Genomic DNA, 17,181 nt, shown 5'->3' on the forward strand with positions numbered 1-17,181 from the left:
ATTATTCCATGGTAAATGAGTTGGACTCAAAGGATGGCCCAAATGGCCTTTGCGGTGGCGCATTCATACACCATATATCGGAGCCGACCTAGCGTTGCGTTGTATCTACATAATTCTGGGTGCGGGACACTAGTGTGCGCGGAATAATAGTGAATAATATCAATTATGGCACTAGTTTACTTAAAGATGACCTGGGCCAATGGTGAAGTTTCAAACTCCTCACCAGTTATCGAAGATGGAAAATCCCAGAAGTCCCAGCCCTCGAAGCCTAAGTTTGGAATCTAGAAACAAGGGAAGTCAATACCGTGAAAATTGCAGTGCTAGCTCAGTTTTCTGGACAAATATTCCACTCACAATATACTCGGAATCCAGACTCGAGCCGATCCCACTTTCGGGGGTAAACCCGCTCGCCGCGACAGCAGGCGTGAGGGGCATTCCTTCCGCGGACATCCAACTCCCATTCGATACGTGTTTTTGAAGGAGCGTCTGACAGGTTCGCATGCTATCTAGAAGCGCCTTTCGGATATTCGAATATTGAACTTCCTCTCCGCGGGGCAGACTGCGGACCTGGGCGAGTATGCCAGCAAGAAGACCGTATCGCTTAACACTAGGTATCCCTGCCACCAAACCTTCGTAAGTACTCGCCTGAATGCGCTCCAGGCTATTAACTAGTGGAGCACGAGCTGCTTCCGCGATTTGTCCTAGTACACCTCGGGGTAATGAATCCGAGCCTGGGGGTTGGATGGCGGCTTCTTCCTCTATTTGGGTTACAAGCTCTAGACTAATTACCATGATGACGTCTAGAGAGAGGGGCCCTTTGAAAACCCCCGCGCCTGAAAATGAAAGGCGTTTATAGTCTTGATACGGCCCTAGGTCAGCTTCTAAGGACGGGTCGACTCCGTCAGCAAACGAAGCCATGATAAGAGCGGAGTCAAGGCTAAGTTTTCGAGAAAGGTAGAAGCGTGGATCATGAGTGGCTTGTATCGCGAAAGGCCGGTACAGGTTGAGCAAGAAGCGCCGGAGTATAGACTCCACGAGTCGAAGGTGAAATTGAGTAGGTTTGAATGCATTTTCATCAGTTTGAGGCATAAAATTGTGAAATCTGACATTCACCTCTTGGCATAACGCCGAGAGCTCGCTGCCCAGCTTGAGAGCAGCCTCATATGACTGCTCATTCGTGCACTCGTTGATGACCCGGGCGATGCGCAAGCGGGTGGGCAAAGACTGCAGAAGCAGAGTTTGAAGAGATGATGTAGTGTACAAGTCCTTGGGCTGCGAAGGGGGCATATCGCTCGTATTGGGCTGAAAGTCATTATCTTCCAAGTTAGCAGGTGGGCGCGTATCATAATCCTCTGGAGTCAGAAATGGAGGCATTGCCGCATCGATTGAGAATTGAACATTGATTTCCAACACTGTAGCCCAAATCCGCCGTCTCATCTCCGCATCGAACGGTGAGACGGTTGGGAAATGCCGCGGATCTCGATGCAGACCTTGATGCACGGCTTGTCTCAATAGCGTGCCTGCAGCCATCCAGTTTGTCTCTTTGTCGATGGCATGCGCCTGGCGGCAGAGAAGTAGCAGGCAGTGGACCTGTAAACTCTCAAGACTTCCTAATTCTTTCGCAAAAGGCCCTGTCAGCCACCATTGCACTGCATAAATCCAACGTCGAACAGGTACATGTGGGTGACTCGAGGGTCCTGGTTCATCATGAAAGATAGACCCAATGGCGAGAATGAGGAGAAGCTTCATGACAAAGGCTGTCGATGCGGAGCGAGGCTGCTCCCAGAAACGTTCATATTCTTGATAGAAAGATGGAAAATGCATAATCCGGTAAATCAACCCCAGTGTACGCAGATAATGCTGGACGAGCTCATCGCACAATTCCCTCTTGGGCAAATCATTCAGAAGACCCGGGGCTGGATCTGCGAGCGGAGGCGCTTGCCGACCTTTGATAATTCGTCTCAATCCAATGATCTCTCCCAGTACTCGACTAATTTCATTCTTGCTGCTATCGGTGAAGCTTGCTGTGCCACGCACTTGGCGTAAAAGACGAAACTTGTTCAATATTAGTGCCTGAATACCGGGGTTACTCTTGTTTCAATGCATGAGATACCTGCTTAAAAGCTCGTGCCCAATGAGTTGTGCCAAATAGTTTCATTCTCTCTCCCGAGCGTGTCAATCGCGGAGCCAAAGGCGGGATCGTAGTTCTCGGCTGATCCGAACGTCCCAATGGACTGGCCACTCGCCGTTGTTCTAACTCGGCGATGCGGTTCTCCAGGTCCCCAAGGCTGCGAGATAAGCCAGAATTTACATTGTCCGGCAACGCATCTTCCGAAACATTATTAGATTGATCAGGATTCTCCAGTTTCGACACCCGATCATGTAGTGCTCTTATGCTGCTCTCCAGCTGTGCGAAACGGAGTTCATTGCTAGACTCTCCGGTACGCGCAGTCGCCTCATATATTCCAGATCGCGACGACGAGTGCTCCTCGCTGATCCTTGATACCTCAAGTCGGGAATCCAAAGCAGCTTTACCTTCATGGACATATGAGCAGCTCAACGAGTCGAGGGCTTTGGTGCAGGGTCCGCACGGCATTTCTCGGTCACATCGGACTTTTCGGCGACGACATTGTTCGCACGACAGAGCTGGTCGCCGGCGTTTCCGCGGCGGGGGGGACTGGTAATTTGCATTGTCATCCATCTTCGACACGCTGCAAAGATGTGAAATCTGGAAATGTTGATGTTCAGGAGGTCGTGATTCTTTTACGCAGCCTTACAGGCGATTTGTTGTTGGTGCCGCGGAATTCCGGCAAATCCGGGGTTTTATCGGCATATTCGGTATCATGCGGGAGCGATATTGCCACCCTTAGAAGTTAGAAATGTGAATAATCTGGACAAGAGTGAGATAACAGATGCTTTTTTATAAATTAATTAAGAGATTTTCTTAGCGTATTTGGATTCAAGTCATGGGGATAAATTGAAATATGGGATATCTTTGAGTATTTCCACGCAAAACCAGAATCTATATATCCGGGGCCCTAAACCTAGCACCATTTTCCCTTACCCCGAGCCAAGCCAGTGGAAGCCACATTCCATAGAACACCAAATATGTACACGAGACAGAAAAGAAACAATATATATAGGTATATATATAGAACGAGAAAATAGAGAAAAAAGATGGGCATGCGTTAGCCACTGAAGGACATGGCTCGCGCTCTGGAAGCCCGCTTCCGAAGATCCGCCTCGCGGCTCTTACGGCCCATGCGACCCAGTGCCAGGGTCTCAAGGGTGTAAGGCTTGCCGCCCCAGATGAGATTTCGTCCCTTCTTCTGTTGTAAGGGCGGAATCCAGAAATGGGTTACGACGGCTCCGAGAATCATGCAGGCGCTAAAGACGAACAAGACAATGCCGTGACGCCGCGTTGAAGTGGTACCAGGGCTGCTGCCAAAGCGGTAGTATGTGGAAAATATTTGAACGAGAATAGAACCGAGCTTACCTGCCCCGGCGCTGAGGCCGTGGCAGGTACCACGGTAACGAGTAGGAAATAGCTCGGCAGGGATCATGTAAGTTGTAGCGTTGGGGCCTGCTAGATGTTATTATACTTATTATTTCCCAGGATGATCAGTGAGCACATACCAAAGTTGAATATCACCTGGCCGATGACATAAAGAGTCACGACGACCGGGGGACCGGAGTAAAGATTGACGAACAAGCTGCCGAGAGTGATGAAGAGAACGGATAAAGCAAGAAACATGTACTTTTGGAGAGCGACACGGTCAATGCGATGCGAAAAAAGAATGAATAGCAGACCACCGACGAAGCTGCCGATGTTGAGAATCACCAGGCCGTGGACGGAGGTGTTGAAAAGCTGCTGGTAGACGCTGGCGCCGGGTCGATCATCCGTCTGCCAATTGGGCGCTGAATGACTGAGGTGGAGATCACCCCATGTCTTTGCGAGAAATTGCGGGCTTGAAAGACCGATACCATAGTACCCAAAATCAAGGAGGAGCCAGGCAATGGAAGTACCGGCCAGAGTGCGCCAATTTCCTTCGGTCCAGAAATATCGGATAATGTCAGTGCGCGCAAGGCGCCAGTGCGAGTTGAGAGTCGCCGGAGGTAGACGGCTGTACTCATCATCGTCGTCAATGGAATCACTGGCGAGTGATGATATTTGGGGAAGCTGTATGTTACTTCCAGCTCCACCTATGAAGCTGGTCTGCTCGAATTCGGGGGTCATAACCGGGTCATTGAACAGGGTGGTCGCATCGAACTCCGCCGTGACGGGATCATCCTCGATCTCCACCAAATAACGTGGGCTCTCGGGAATAGCAAATCGGAATAGAGTTGCGATGGCGCCAGGGATAACACCGATTCCAAGGACCCAGCGCCACATGCTATCAACGCTCCGGGTCAGGTCGTCCGTGTCCTTACTGCGAGCCACAGCAACTACAATCAGTGAGACCAGATTTCCGGCAATTTGACCCAGGGGTTGCATAAAGAAGACACTGGCCATCATTCGGGCACGATGCTTGGTTGGGGCAAACCTGCATAACTTGTCAGCTCGGGAGATTCCCTTTCGCACGAGGTCTCTCGGTATATAAGGAACATACTCAGAGGTGATGACTGCGGACAGCGGATAGTCTGCTCCCACACCGATGCCGACACAGATTCTCCACCAGATCAGCCAGGCATAGACATTCATACTCCCATCCTCGCCCTTCGACGACATCACAACGCCGAGCGTGGCCGTGATCAAAAGCACCAGCTCGACGCCATACATCTTCTTTCGCCCGTTTTTGTCGGCCAGAAACCCGAAGATCACCTGTCCAAACAGTGTGCCCGCCAGCGTTGCGATGTTGATGCAGGTCAGTCGGAGCGAGGACGTATCTTCTCGCCAGTAGACGTAAGAAATCATAGGGATGGCCATGTTACTGGCAAAGAGCTACTCTAGTGTGTCAGCAGTTGCCCTTTCTGCATCGTCACGATATCCTCGAATGCCGACCTGGGGGAAGGTGGGGGGGGGGGGGGGGGGGGGGAGACAACGCACTGTGTATCCATCCAGGAAGAAGCCCAGACCAGCAACCAGCACAACAATCCATTGATAGCCTTGCCGGTCGATGGTCTCGTATATCTGTCGCATGCGCACATATCGATCCTAGTCGAGAGCATCGGATTAGAGGTCTGCATTTCCTCTCTTCCACCTGTCCACCTGTCCACCTGTCCACCTCCATCTTGTCATCCGGCCTGACAAATCTCGCATCACTCACCTGTTCATGATCGAAATCCCGCGCACGGTCAGTCTTGTATAATCGGGCGTGAAACCTGCCCATGATCGCGGTTCCGCTGGAGTGCGTCCTCACAGATGTTTCATGACGGAGCTGGCGAGGTAATAAGGAAGAGAGGTTCAGGAGATTGGACGTCCGATCTGGTCTGACTCCGCTTCTGCTTCCCAGATCACTCCACGCCCACCACGAGCCGGCCACGAGCGGCAGCACCGCGTGGGGCCAATGAGCCCGGCACGTTGAGCCTCGCCATTGACCTGCCCAAGAACCCTGCCCGCAGTAGCGTCAGTCCGGGATTAGTGCGGGCCGACAAAGTTTGTGGCTCGTTGGAACGCGTATTATCGAGCATAGAGAGAGAGAGAGAGAGAGAGGGGTGGTCCAGGGTAAACGGACGGTCGCTTGGCGGGCTTTCGGGGGAAGGTCTGGAGGCCTCGATTGTTCGGGGCGAGTGGAGCCCAAGCGCCGGGGGATCACCCCACTCGCCCCGACCCATCGAGCCACTAAGCGCCCGTTGTGCCTCCACGTGCGGGCCTCGCGGTGCTTGAATCGCTCTCGCGTCTCCACCTCCGACTGGGCGATACTTTTCCAACCACGCCGCCTTCCGGGTTGGGAACACCCGCGTCCTCGCAGCACCGGCCGTGACTGCCCTTGACATCTTTCACGAATGAGAGCATGCAAAAGCCCAAATATCTCATACATATTGTCGACAATCATCCGTCGAGCCAGAGCATATTCCCCGGATTGGATCGCACGAGTCGAACTCAACGGTGATCATATCTCGAAACGGGTAGCATCCGCTCGCTTTCATGGCTACATATCAATCTACACCACACACAAGGACTCACGCCACGACGAATCATTATCCTGGTTCTCCAATTGGTATAAGATTATGGTATCACACGGTAAATCCGACTCCGAAGAACTCCGCCATGCAATAGTAATAAGGGAACAAAAAAAACAAAAAAAAAAAAAAAAAAACAGAAAAGAAAGGGAAATGAAAAGAGGACCCTAAGAGAAAAAGTAAAAAAAAAAGGTACCAAGTACAAGATCCCGGAATTTAATCTATTCGTCGTCATCCAATCGTAAGGTCCGTTGACAGCAGCTGGCAGAATTCCTTGCAATCTAAGACACTGTTAGCGAGGGCCTCGGATGTCACTGCCATTTCCTCTTCCCTCCCCCCCCAAGGAGCACGGACCATTGTCATCAAGAAAGGTGATCTGGAGGTTTCGCATCTGTGATAAGATCTCAAAGTTGGGATTCAACTCGATGGTCATCGGCCGCCCCGCCTTTTTGGGTGGTTTGACACTCGCGATGCAGTTCACTGCGAGGCTTTAGTAAAGAAAAAAAAAAAAAGGAGGCTTCGGCACCCGTGGAGGATCACGGAGGACTCACGGGGAATCGAAACGTAGCGCTTGAGCGGACCACGCTGTGAGTTTGCAAAGTAGAGTAGGACGCGTTTGTTATTGTGGCCCCGGAGTATTCGAATATTCTGGCTGATGCACTCCTCACCACGCCCTTTGGATTTCGCCTCAGCCATGCCGCCGATGAAGGTCAGTTTGGACCCCAGCAGGAGCTCTTGGAACCGAACGCAATCTATAGTCAGATCAGAATATACATTTCATCAGCATAGGAGTCTTCACAAAAAGGACGGTAATCGTAGCGATACGCACCATCCCAATTCTCGAATTTATAGGACAGTTGGGTCATGAAAACCACCTGGGCCGTTTGGACGGTTTGATGCTCCAGGAAGGACACGCGCAGAGGATAGTCGTCGGATTCTTTGGGGTGTTCGAGATGCGGGACTGGGAGTTTGGTATTATGAACTGGGACAAAGCGTCAGTGTCAGGCTCTAATGAATCATTTTCCGCTTTTTCTGTTCTGTTCTCTGCTTGACTTGGGGCCTCGATATCTGGAGGGTTCCGTCGAGCGGGCCACAAGAGGTAACTGATTTGACTCACAAGCGTGCACAAACGGTGCCTGTTGCCCGAAACCTCCTCCAAGCTCAAGGCATTTCAGGGCCCCCGTGGTATCTTTACATAGATCGATATAGGTATAGCGGAGTTTGAAGAGTTGACCATTTTTCACAAAGGAACTAGAGACAAACCGCCCAAGGGCGATTCCGAATTAGTTCTGGTTCAGTTTGACGGCCTCGTCCCTGCTGTTTTCGGGGTCGGGTTCTCTTTTGTTTTTGTGAAATTTCTCTCTCTCTCTCTCTCTCCTTCGTGGTCTGCTTTTGCGGCATATGGCAATATTGGAACGAGTCAAGACATACATGGTCATAGAGGGAGTCAGCTCGAGTCGAATCACCTCATCGTACAGTTGCCATGACTGTTTCCGTGAGCTCGACCCGGGGAGGTCCCGGGGCTCTGGAAGAGGATACTGGTGGAGGCGGACGACACGGTGGAGGTTGAGACCGTGCTTTGACGGCGCGACGACGTGCTTGCCCACTCCTGGTAGTCTGGCGAGACAAGGTGGCTCATGGCCGCGGTCTTCGCGGGGGGGGCCCCCGATGATACTTTAATAGCCGTCGCACACAGGCGGAGAGGGGCGATTGGGGAGGGCGGATCTCCAGAGATCGGCCGACGGGACCCAGGACATGATTCTATGGTAACATTCCTGTCTGATGGTCTGGGACGGAAATGAATATATGAGGCGTCCGTAATAAGCGCCAATTTCGAGCAACATAGAGGGAGGGGAGGGGGAGGGGGGCCAATGGATCCAATGTAGACAGTCTGTCACTCTCTATTTCGGAATCCCCCAGGGCTGGTGACCGAGTCGCAGCTGCTGCGCTGCTGGCGCCGGATTTCCGTCAAGGCCTGTGGAGCCGCCGCCGCCGAACGTGCCCAAATGGCTGGCCAGCACCGCGTCCCAAAGACCCACCGCCGCTGTCCTTTCCATGTGGCTTGGGGCTTGGGGCTTGGGGCTGTTTGGTGGTCTTGTCCCGACCTCTGCTTATACATGCATTCTCGGTCCTGTCGGCCAGAGAGGCATTGCTCGCATAGACTGTCTAGATTCCACCGCACGTCGATACGATCTACCCTAACTCCCCAGTACACACGGAGTATATCCTTTTTCGCTGTTCCCCTCCCCAAAGAACTGACACGCCCGGAAATGAGAGCAATCAAAATGCCCTGCCTCGAACGGTCGTTCCACTATTTCTCCTCCCTATTTGCTCCGACTTCTGGGTTTATAGTTCCCATGGATCCCCGATCAACTCTTATAAGGTGGAAAAAGCCAATTCATCCCCCTCCCCGGTCCCTCCTTCCGGAATGTCCCCGAGCAACGGTTCTCGAAAAACTCTCGAACATCATCCATCGAACGGGTCTGGAAGATGGTGCCGATCGACCGGCATGGTCATAGCTTCCGACCCATCTGCAGGGGCGGATTCGCGTCGTCCACCGATCAGGCCTGGGAGGAAAAGAACCCTCGCTAGCTGTCCAAAGTACGAAAGGATACTCTAACCATAGAAAAGGCCCATGTGGACGAACCGACTAGCCCTGATAGGATTCCACGTTGTTGACCTCTATGCATGTATGGGATACTTGTGCTTCATCCCCCACCTCTCCTCCCCCCCCCTCCCTTCCTCCCCTATCGCACCTATCATGTTCATCGGTATGGGGTGCTTTAATCTCCATAATCGCACAGTGGTGTAGTAGGATCGATTCAGAGAGCTTTTACATCCATTGAACCCCTCCCCCAAACCCCTCCCAAGGCGCTTTATGTCATCCCCATATTCTAGCCGTGCATTATCCAGTATACTCCGTAGACCTGCGTTCTGCTCGCCTTGCCTTCCGCGGTGCGCTATCCTCCCTTGGGAACGCTGTCTCTCGGGGGTTCCCAGCATTCGAGAGGATGAATTGACTGCCGCGTGCCTGCCTTGCTTGCTTTCATCCAGAGTGGAGCCCGATACAAAACTACATATTCCGGGTTGTTGTATTCTTGTGTGACGAGCTCCCAGTCAAATGTCCACAGCAATCGCGCCAGGATCAAGCGCATCTCCACCATCGCAATCGACCTGCCAATACACGTGCGCGGACCAATCCCAAATGGCTGGAAGGCATCCAGGTTATCGCCAAGGTCTTGGAGCCAGCGGGCTGGGAGAAACTCTGCCGCGCGATGGAAGGCGTCTGGATGCTGGAAGACCGACAGCCGCATCACGCCCACCTCCGTGCCTCCAGGGACCGCGTACCCACAGACCGGAATGGGATGGTCAGTCCGACGCCACATGGGCCCTGGGAGAACGGGGTTGAGACGCATGGACTCGTTCAGCACCGCATCCACCAGGGGCACCTGGACCGAGACTGTTTTGGAGTCAATGTCCTCATATCGCGCGAACCGGGCGCGCAGCTGCCCCGTAAGCTCCTGGTAAATATCTGCGTGTCGCCCAAGGTTCCACATGGTCACCGTCAGCGCCGTGGCAACTGTGTCTCCGCCGCCGGTGACCAGGGTAGTTGCTTCGCCAAGGAGTTCGTGCGAGTCGGTGGCTAGGCTCGGGTCCTGTGCCTGCATTTTCTCGGTCCCGTTGATAATAATACTCATGATGTCGTCGTGCTCCGTCTGGCGACCGGATTGTTGCCTAGCCGCTCGTTCCCGAGTATGTTTAGCGGCGAAATCAGCGACGCCTCGAAAGGCCTTCGGAATGAGGAATGAGGGCCCGACCTGGAAGACCCAGGATAGGAAGCGGTAGACCTCGGGGATACATTGCGCGATGACTGACATGCGCAGGGCATTGGGCAGGACGTGCAAGAAGGGGTGGTCGTCGACACGATCGAGCATTTGGAAATCGGCCCCGAATGAAAGCTTTCCAATAATGTCGGAGGTAGCACAGTCGAAGTAATCCGAGATATTGAACGGCTGGCCCTCTTTCTCGGTGACTCTACGGACAAGCTTGTCCACCAGCGGCATGATAATGCGCGGTTCCTGCCGAGCAAGGGCAGTGCTGGAGAAGCCCGGATTCATGAGTCGTCTCTTCCGGCGATGGGCCACCGGATCTCGAATGTTGCTGACATTCTTGCCCGTGAAGCCGATCACCCGCAGCGCAAAGTCTCCGCGGTAGACGTCGTTCCGGCCAACCACATCTTTCAGTGCCTGTGGATCACGGAACACGAGCTGATTAGGGGCAACTCGCAGCACATCAGTGTTATAAAGTTTGAAAAGTCGTTCGCACTGCTCGGGAAAACGACCGAGGTAAATCCAGTATAAGAAGTACCAGGACGAGCACGCTGCGATGCGTGGTCCGGGGAAATGACTGAGTTTATGGAACGTCAGTCGGTATATACACTGAAGAGCCCAAGCCTGTAACTCCCAGGTTAGTTTCTTTGGCCAGGTATGGGAAATTGTGCTAAAGCATCTGCAGCCTTCTTACGAATACAATCCCTCCCAGCCAGTGATAAATAGTCAGTCCATGCAACCCCGCCATTTCTCGATAGTCATATCAGACAACGAAGAAGATCAAGAAAGAAGCTTGCGCTATGTCGTTTCGATTCATCGCCTCTCTTTATAGAGCACCCATATCCGTTTCGGTACGGCAGGATTTGCATAACCATGCAATCCCGCAATCAGGTTGCATATTATCCGACTGCCCCAGAGCCGATTATCCGTCTCGCACGCCGAAGAAATAAACGAAGAAGACGAAACTGAGCTGTTATTGATGGATGGCAAGACGCAGAATCGGTGGCCATAGTGATGGCACTTTATCCCACCCGCAGATCGTGGATCTGTGCTCAGGCTTCTGCACCCGTCGGCTAACGCTGTCCAATCGTGGCTGCGACATTACTTCCTATCCACTGCCGTCGGATGTATTCAACACGATCGTTTCCTAATCGGCTCTTTCTGATTAGTTGAAATGCACCGAAGCGAATGAATTATTCTGCTATGGGCTTCTCGGTGACCGGATATTGCTGTCGCGTGACAGTCCGCATTAAGGAGCTTAGCATTAGGAATATCGATTGATATATGAGAATAGATTGCATTTGTTCCGTTCGTTCGGGAGGACGAGCCTTTTGATGCTTTGAAAAATGAGTGGGCTAGAGTCAAGCACCCGGCGATCGGATGAGTTTGGCATCACTGGGACCTTTTGAGACTAGAAAGAGATCCAAGAATAGATGACAGAATGTATTCTCTTGCCGACACAACTGTTCGATCACTGAGCTGGTCTGGAAATGATACGTCCTCCTTTCGTGGGTAGTCTGACCTATACACAAGATGTTGCCCGACCGGTGGATCCGATCATCTCACTGCTCCGTGAGTCTGATCGTCGGTCAAACAGGTTTTATCTTCATGAACGCAAGCTTTATATTAAAGCGATGTCATTCATAAAATCCGAACGAGGGGAATTGTAGTCGTCGGTCCCGAATGCGACATGCCCCGTTCTGCAGACCCACTCAAGCTTCCCTCCCCGGATTCGCGGACATCGCGATAACCAAGCGAGATGAACCACCATTCCGAAGCCATGACCCTTCATCGCAAATATTAACAATTCCACTTTCTTCAATTCTCGTACTATCGCCGCAAACCATGCCGCCCAAGCGCGTCGCCATCGTCACCAGCAGCACGCGCCTCCCACGCCTGAACCCCACGATCACCCAATTTGTCTATGACGTACTGACATCTGACCCAACAATTCCCACGAACAAGCCCTCTATGCCAGGAGATCCAGTCACCATAGATACCAATCCACGCCACATAGTATTCTCCATGCTCGATCTCTCTAAACAAGCCCTCCCACTGTACGACGAAACCGTCATCCCGGCCACGCTGCCTGCTGACGACCCCACACCGCACTATACCAAGGCGCATACACAGGCCTGGTCCACCGTCGTACGCGGATACGACGCGTTCATCTTCGTCACGCCACAGTACAACTGGAGCATCCCTGCCAGCCTGAAGAACGCGCTCGATTACTTATACCACGAGTGGAAGAACAAGCCGGCGGGGATCGTGACGTACGGCTCTCACGGAGGCCAGAAAGCAGCGGACCATTTGCGGAGCGTGCTGAAGGGCCTGCGGATGCGGGTGGTGGAGACTGCGCCGGGACTGGTAGTTCGACATACGGGCTTGCCGGTGGGTGGGGTGTCTGAGGAGGAGGAAAAGGTGGAGCTTGATGCAAGAGATCTGGAGGGGTGGAAGGACGCCGGGGTCCAGGGAATGATGAGGAATTTGGGGATGGAGCTCGTGTGTGAGCTAGATAAGGAGTGATTGAGCGAGAGAGGGCGTTCGACGATCGAATGTGATGAGTTTAGATAGTGTGGGTATGATTGTAGCCCAAGCCAAATAGAGCCAAGGCAGTTCGCAGATGGGAAATAGTCAAGTTGCGCAATGCTCGTATTCCACCATGGTCACTTGGAGCCAGAGAAATCGTTTAGCCAAGCAAGCCAGTCTATGCTGTCGTCTTCGTCATTGCCAATGCCTCGCATCAAAGCGTCAAAGAAGGCTATATCAGTATCCTGGATTATCCCGTCATTCTCGCCAGAGGCCAACTGAGAATTTTGGTCGTATTGCCGTAGGTTACCATATTTGAGCATATCAGATTCCGAGACTCCGAGTGTACCGATGTCGCGATAGTTCGCAGACTCAACTTGTGTAGGAGGCTCGCATGGGTTTGCGGAATCTACTGCCGCTGGCCGATTTTCAGGTGCATTCTCAAAGATGATACCATTTTGAGTAATGCCAATGACACCAAAGTAAGGAATTGATAGCCCAACAGTGTCGTTGATGCTTGCAGAATATAGATCCTCCCCGGCGATAGTATCCCGTGCACTCTCCGCGTGACGCACAGACAGGTCTGCAGCTGCGGCCTCGATAGCCATCAACCGTTGAAGAATGCTCGATATCTGAACACTCATAGTGTCCAGTCCTAGCCGACTTACTTCAAGCATAATCTCCTGCACATTCTCTATCAGGCCGCGATCACTCGGTCTTTGATGAGCCAATGCATTAGCCGTCACCATTGCAGGGTTTTGTCGGCAACCTTGGTGTCCCTGTACATGCGCAATTAAAAGTGTCATGGCCGCCATCAAGCCAAAAAAGTCAACAGTGCGACAACTGAAGGCAATGCGGTTGAAGCTATGGAACATGACAAAGCGCGAGAGTATTTCACGCGCTGAATTGACACATGTGATCTCTGAATAGTCGTACTTTTGTCCCGATGCCGAAGCATGGAGCATATATGGCAAATGAAGTTGTATGAGGAGGTTGTAGTGGAACAAATGGTGAAAAAGGCGTCGCATATCCCAGAATAGCGCTGCTGGTTGACTAGCCACTGTGGCCAAGTTTGGGGCAAGCCACCATTTATCTGTCAAAAATCTGGATGCTTTTTGCAATTCACCGTCCAGTTCCTGTGTAAGATGGAAGTTCTGTAAATCTGGGTTTGATTGATTGCGCTCAAGAAGTCGTGATGTGATCACGCAGTGAATACGTTCAAGACGTCCCATAGCTGTATCACGCGATAGAGCTGCCTCGGAAGCCATGCTGTGATCGAGCGTGGTTTGCGGGAGACCTAGCATTAAACAGAGGTATCGCTCGAGGGAATTGATTCGAAACCAAATGAACTCAGGGTAGGCTTTTGTCTGTCGATGTACGGACTTGCACTGCGCCCTCCCTGGTCGGTGGAAGCCCATCAATTGTGCAATAGTCATGGCTCTCCGGATCGTGACCAATCCCTTCCGTAGATTTCCACCATTGGTGTGATACCAGCTCTCCAGCAGCATGCACTCTAGACCTTCAATGCAGTTGACAAGGTCATCATTTGTCGTCACAACATTGATAGCTACTCCAGCTAGTCTTCTCATCATCTCGCGGGGTGGCTCTGACAGTCCCGCCATGTCTTTATCAAAGTCAGGGTGAAGATGCTGCAAGGCTGTCGCGGTATTGAGCATATACTTCGCTATGAGAACCGGGTGGAAATTGGCGCCTGGCCGCTCAAATATGCTCTCAAGTGACCTGGTTGTGTCAAGGTCATTGTAAGGTACGATTTGCATCTGATAGAACAACGAAGATGTATTGCCGCACGCCTTGACAATTGAACTGATATCCTCTCCTGGTGGCAAGACCGCGTGCAGAACGCGGGACAGCTTCTCGTATTTTTTTGAGCTGATAAATGAAGTTCGAACATTTTCAGCCTTCGAAACTTCACAATTGCTGTCAATTATTTCAAACTCAGATGTTTCAGGCTTCTAGATTGAGGGTTTAGCAGCGATTCCCACCAGAAAAAACAAGTGGTTGTCCTGTTTTTCGATCTTCGGTGCATGGTGCATACCGTTGAAGGCTTGAATAAAGCCTCTGTCAATGAAGAATTAAAATTGGCCGATTTGGAAGCGAGAGTTTCATCGTATAATGCCTGATTGTGTTCATTTGCTTCGCTCGTGCGAGAGACATACTGGTTCGCGGAATCCCGGTTCAATAGCTGCTCGATTAATCTTTCAACCTTTTCCATGCGATCCCCCATCTGTAAGCTTCGGTCGAGAGAAGATGTGATTTCTTCTGGATACTCTTGGCTGACACAATTCACACCACGCCGACGACAGCGGATGCATATAGTATCCGTCGGCTGGTTAAATATGCATTTCATCTTTCGCTGCCTGCATTCCCAGCAGCTGCGTGTTCCCTTACGGATCTTTCTTCGCTTCATAGATGACGTGTTATCGGTCGCAACAGGATCGACCGAGCACCTTAGCCGAGGGCTGGACTGGGAGTGAGAGGCCATGGTATCTCCTAATATTGCTCACGTGACGCGACGACTTGAACGCTCGGGGCTGGAACATGCACCAAGATGGTTAAATGCAAGAGCAGCTGACTTCCAAAGACGAAACTTGGATGAAATGACGGGAAAGGATACATTGATGTGGTACTTTGCCTCGCAGAAATTCGAGGCTTGGGCGTGAATCGTATAACTTGGTGTGCTTCGTCCGGAATGTCGGTGGACGAACGCAGGGTCAGCTGACCGCACCCGGGGGCAACGAGGCAGGGCCTTAAGTAATGATAATAATGATTAATTGACTCAGTTCTTTTGTGTCGTCGCTTATGCTTTTGCTTTTGCTTTTATTTTTTGAGAGCATTAACGAGCCGCCTGTTAAATTTCAGATCAGATTCTGGCTCGGTGAAGCCAATTGTGGTGATTTCGGCAGTTCAAGTTGGATTCTTACTTATTACTCACAGATGAGTGGGGGGCATCTTTGGCTATTAAAAGCCATAATTACTTGAATATACTTAATGATAGAAGGGGAGAGCATTATTATGGAAGCGGATAGCCAAGAAATGTGGGAAATTCCAGTATAGCGCTTAGAATATTCGAGTCCTTAAACTTGACCGCAATCTCGGAGGACGAACTTAAGTCGATTTGCTAGACGTGTTCGAATATAAATTGATCAAATCCAATGCCCAAGTCCACCTAACTAATCACTTCAAATCTTCTTTTTTTCAGAATTCAATTTAAACATTACTCGAACCTCTTTTTTCTACCATACATCACCATGGCCAATAAATTCGATTTCATTCCCAAGAAAGTATTAAACAAGCCAGTATCTTTCAATTTTCAAGTCCCTGAAGAAGACATAGTTGAATTCAAAAAGCTGTTGGAACTTTCAAAGATCGGACCTGCAACCTGGTGGAATCAACATGGAGATGCTGAATTCGGAGTATCTCGCCAGTGGCTGATCGATGCAAAGGAGGCATGGCTGACCACTTTCGACTGGCGCAAGCATGAGGAATATATCAACAAATTCCCAAACTTCAAAACCCTTATCCAAGATCACGAGATCGGCGAGTCTGAAATTCATTTTGCTGCTCTCTTTTCGGCAAAAGAGGATGCCATTCCCATTATCTTCATGCATGGCTACCCATCCTCGTTCACTGACTTCTTGCCGATGATGGAATTACTGGTCGAAAAGTATACGCCCGACACCTTGCCGTATCATATTATCGTGCCTTCTCTACCCGACTATGGTCTTTCCAGCACTCGGAACCAAAAAGTTGAAATGACTCTGGAGCGATCCGCTCGTATCATGAATCAGTTGATGGTCGATCTTGGCTTTGGTGAAGGCTATGTTGCGCAAGGCGGTGATCTTGGTAGCTTGCTTGCACGCATTATGTCCATTCGGTTCAAGGAATGCAAAGCATTTCACCGTACGTATACATACTTCGGAACAATCCCAACTTGAAGGAGGTCTAAATGAGGATAGTCAACATGCTTTTGCTGAATGGGGGACAAGCTGTCCCTTCTCTCGATACTCTGGGCCCTGAAGATTTGCATCTTCTTAAACGAACAGAAAGTTGGCGCAAAACTGGCTTGGCGTATGCCCTTGAGCATGGAACTCGCCCTGCAACTGTTGGACTAGTTATTTCATCCAGTCCGCTAGCTCTACTGGCTTGGTATGTCTGACCACATGCATCTAAATCCGACCTATCTAACAGATCTTTAGGGTTGGTGAGAAGCTTATGGAGTGGACTGATCCTCGGCAGCTATTCCCTCTCGATACCATTTTGAGCATGGTCAGCTTTTATTGGTTTACGAACACGTTTCCTCGAAGTTTATACCATGCGACGCTCGTGAAAGAGTACTTTCTCGGGAACGACCTACCTCATCCGACATCGTTGGAGAAACCTCTTGGATATTCGGTTTTTCCATATGATCTAACCATTCTGCCCGAGCCTTGGGCTCGAAAGACTTATCCTAATTTGGCCTTCTTCAATCGTCACATCAAAGTAAGTGGTTTTGAACCCCGTGGTAAACTGCTCCGGATTGCTGATTGATGTGATTAGGGAGGCCATTTTGCTAGCATTGAGCAACCAGAAGCACTTTTGGAGGACGTAGAGACATTCATCGGAGGAATGAGCGGGTCATTTGCGAGCCGATATACATAGGTCATGGTTCTTTAGGTCTAACTCTGGAAAAGTCTTCGGT

At 51.0% G+C, this 17,181-nt stretch overlaps 8 protein-coding genes across 8 annotated transcripts; 2 read left to right on the forward strand and 6 right to left on the reverse strand.

Moving 5' to 3' along the window:
* Positions 1-176: 176 nt before the first annotated feature.
* On the reverse strand, positions 177-2,701 carry N7462_008860 (Zn(II)2Cys6 transcription factor; the record flags this gene model as incomplete). Its single annotated transcript, XM_057080574.1, has 3 exons — positions 177-281; positions 355-2,055; positions 2,114-2,701. 3 exons carry the CDS (start codon positions 2,699-2,701, stop codon positions 177-179), a joined length of 2,394 nt encoding a protein of 797 aa, XP_056930902.1.
* A 487-nt stretch (positions 2,702-3,188) lies between these two features.
* On the reverse strand, positions 3,189-5,330 carry N7462_008861 (phosphate transporter; the record flags this gene model as incomplete). Its single annotated transcript, XM_057080575.1, has 5 exons — positions 3,189-3,583; positions 3,637-4,544; positions 4,611-4,942; positions 5,048-5,155; positions 5,268-5,330. The coding sequence occupies 5 exons, from the start codon at positions 5,328-5,330 to the stop codon at positions 3,189-3,191; spliced, it is 1,806 nt and encodes a 601-aa protein (XP_056930903.1).
* A 124-nt stretch (positions 5,331-5,454) lies between these two features.
* On the reverse strand, positions 5,455-5,937 carry N7462_008862 (uncharacterized protein; the record flags this gene model as incomplete). Its single annotated transcript, XM_057080576.1, has 1 exon — positions 5,455-5,937. The coding sequence occupies one exon, from the start codon at positions 5,935-5,937 to the stop codon at positions 5,455-5,457; it is 483 nt and encodes a 160-aa protein (XP_056930904.1).
* A 417-nt stretch (positions 5,938-6,354) lies between these two features.
* Positions 6,355-8,180, reverse strand: N7462_008863 (uncharacterized protein; the record flags this gene model as incomplete). Its single annotated transcript, XM_057080577.1, has 7 exons — positions 6,355-6,404; positions 6,478-6,603; positions 6,675-6,875; positions 6,953-7,105; positions 7,241-7,374; positions 7,555-7,732; positions 8,054-8,180. The coding sequence occupies 7 exons, from the start codon at positions 8,178-8,180 to the stop codon at positions 6,355-6,357; spliced, it is 969 nt and encodes a 322-aa protein (XP_056930905.1).
* A 903-nt stretch (positions 8,181-9,083) lies between these two features.
* On the reverse strand, positions 9,084-10,701 carry N7462_008864 (uncharacterized protein; the record flags this gene model as incomplete). The annotated part of the gene is made up of 2 exons (XM_057080578.1): positions 9,084-10,577; positions 10,648-10,701. The coding sequence occupies 2 exons, from the start codon at positions 10,699-10,701 to the stop codon at positions 9,084-9,086; spliced, it is 1,548 nt and encodes a 515-aa protein (XP_056930906.1).
* A 1,097-nt stretch (positions 10,702-11,798) lies between these two features.
* N7462_008865 (NADPH-dependent FMN reductase) lies at positions 11,799-12,479 on the forward strand (the record flags this gene model as incomplete). The annotated part of the gene is made up of 1 exon (XM_057080579.1): positions 11,799-12,479. The coding sequence occupies one exon, from the start codon at positions 11,799-11,801 to the stop codon at positions 12,477-12,479; it is 681 nt and encodes a 226-aa protein (XP_056930907.1).
* A 140-nt stretch (positions 12,480-12,619) lies between these two features.
* N7462_008866 (uncharacterized protein) lies at positions 12,620-14,985 on the reverse strand (the record flags this gene model as incomplete). Its single annotated transcript, XM_057080580.1, has 2 exons — positions 12,620-14,455; positions 14,539-14,985. The coding sequence occupies 2 exons, from the start codon at positions 14,983-14,985 to the stop codon at positions 12,620-12,622; spliced, it is 2,283 nt and encodes a 760-aa protein (XP_056930908.1).
* Positions 14,986-15,751: 766 nt separating this feature from the next.
* On the forward strand, positions 15,752-17,141 carry N7462_008867 (epoxide hydrolase family protein; the record flags this gene model as incomplete). Its single annotated transcript, XM_057080581.1, has 4 exons — positions 15,752-16,403; positions 16,460-16,649; positions 16,700-16,982; positions 17,040-17,141. The coding sequence occupies 4 exons, from the start codon at positions 15,752-15,754 to the stop codon at positions 17,139-17,141; spliced, it is 1,227 nt and encodes a 408-aa protein (XP_056930909.1).
* Positions 17,142-17,181: the final 40 nt, after the last annotated feature.

Source organism: Penicillium macrosclerotiorum (assembly GCF_028827735.1).
Source record: "Penicillium macrosclerotiorum strain IBT 26536 chromosome Unknown utg000008l_segment0_segment0, whole genome shotgun sequence".
Lineage (NCBI taxonomy): Eukaryota > Fungi > Ascomycota > Eurotiomycetes > Eurotiales > Aspergillaceae > Penicillium > Penicillium macrosclerotiorum.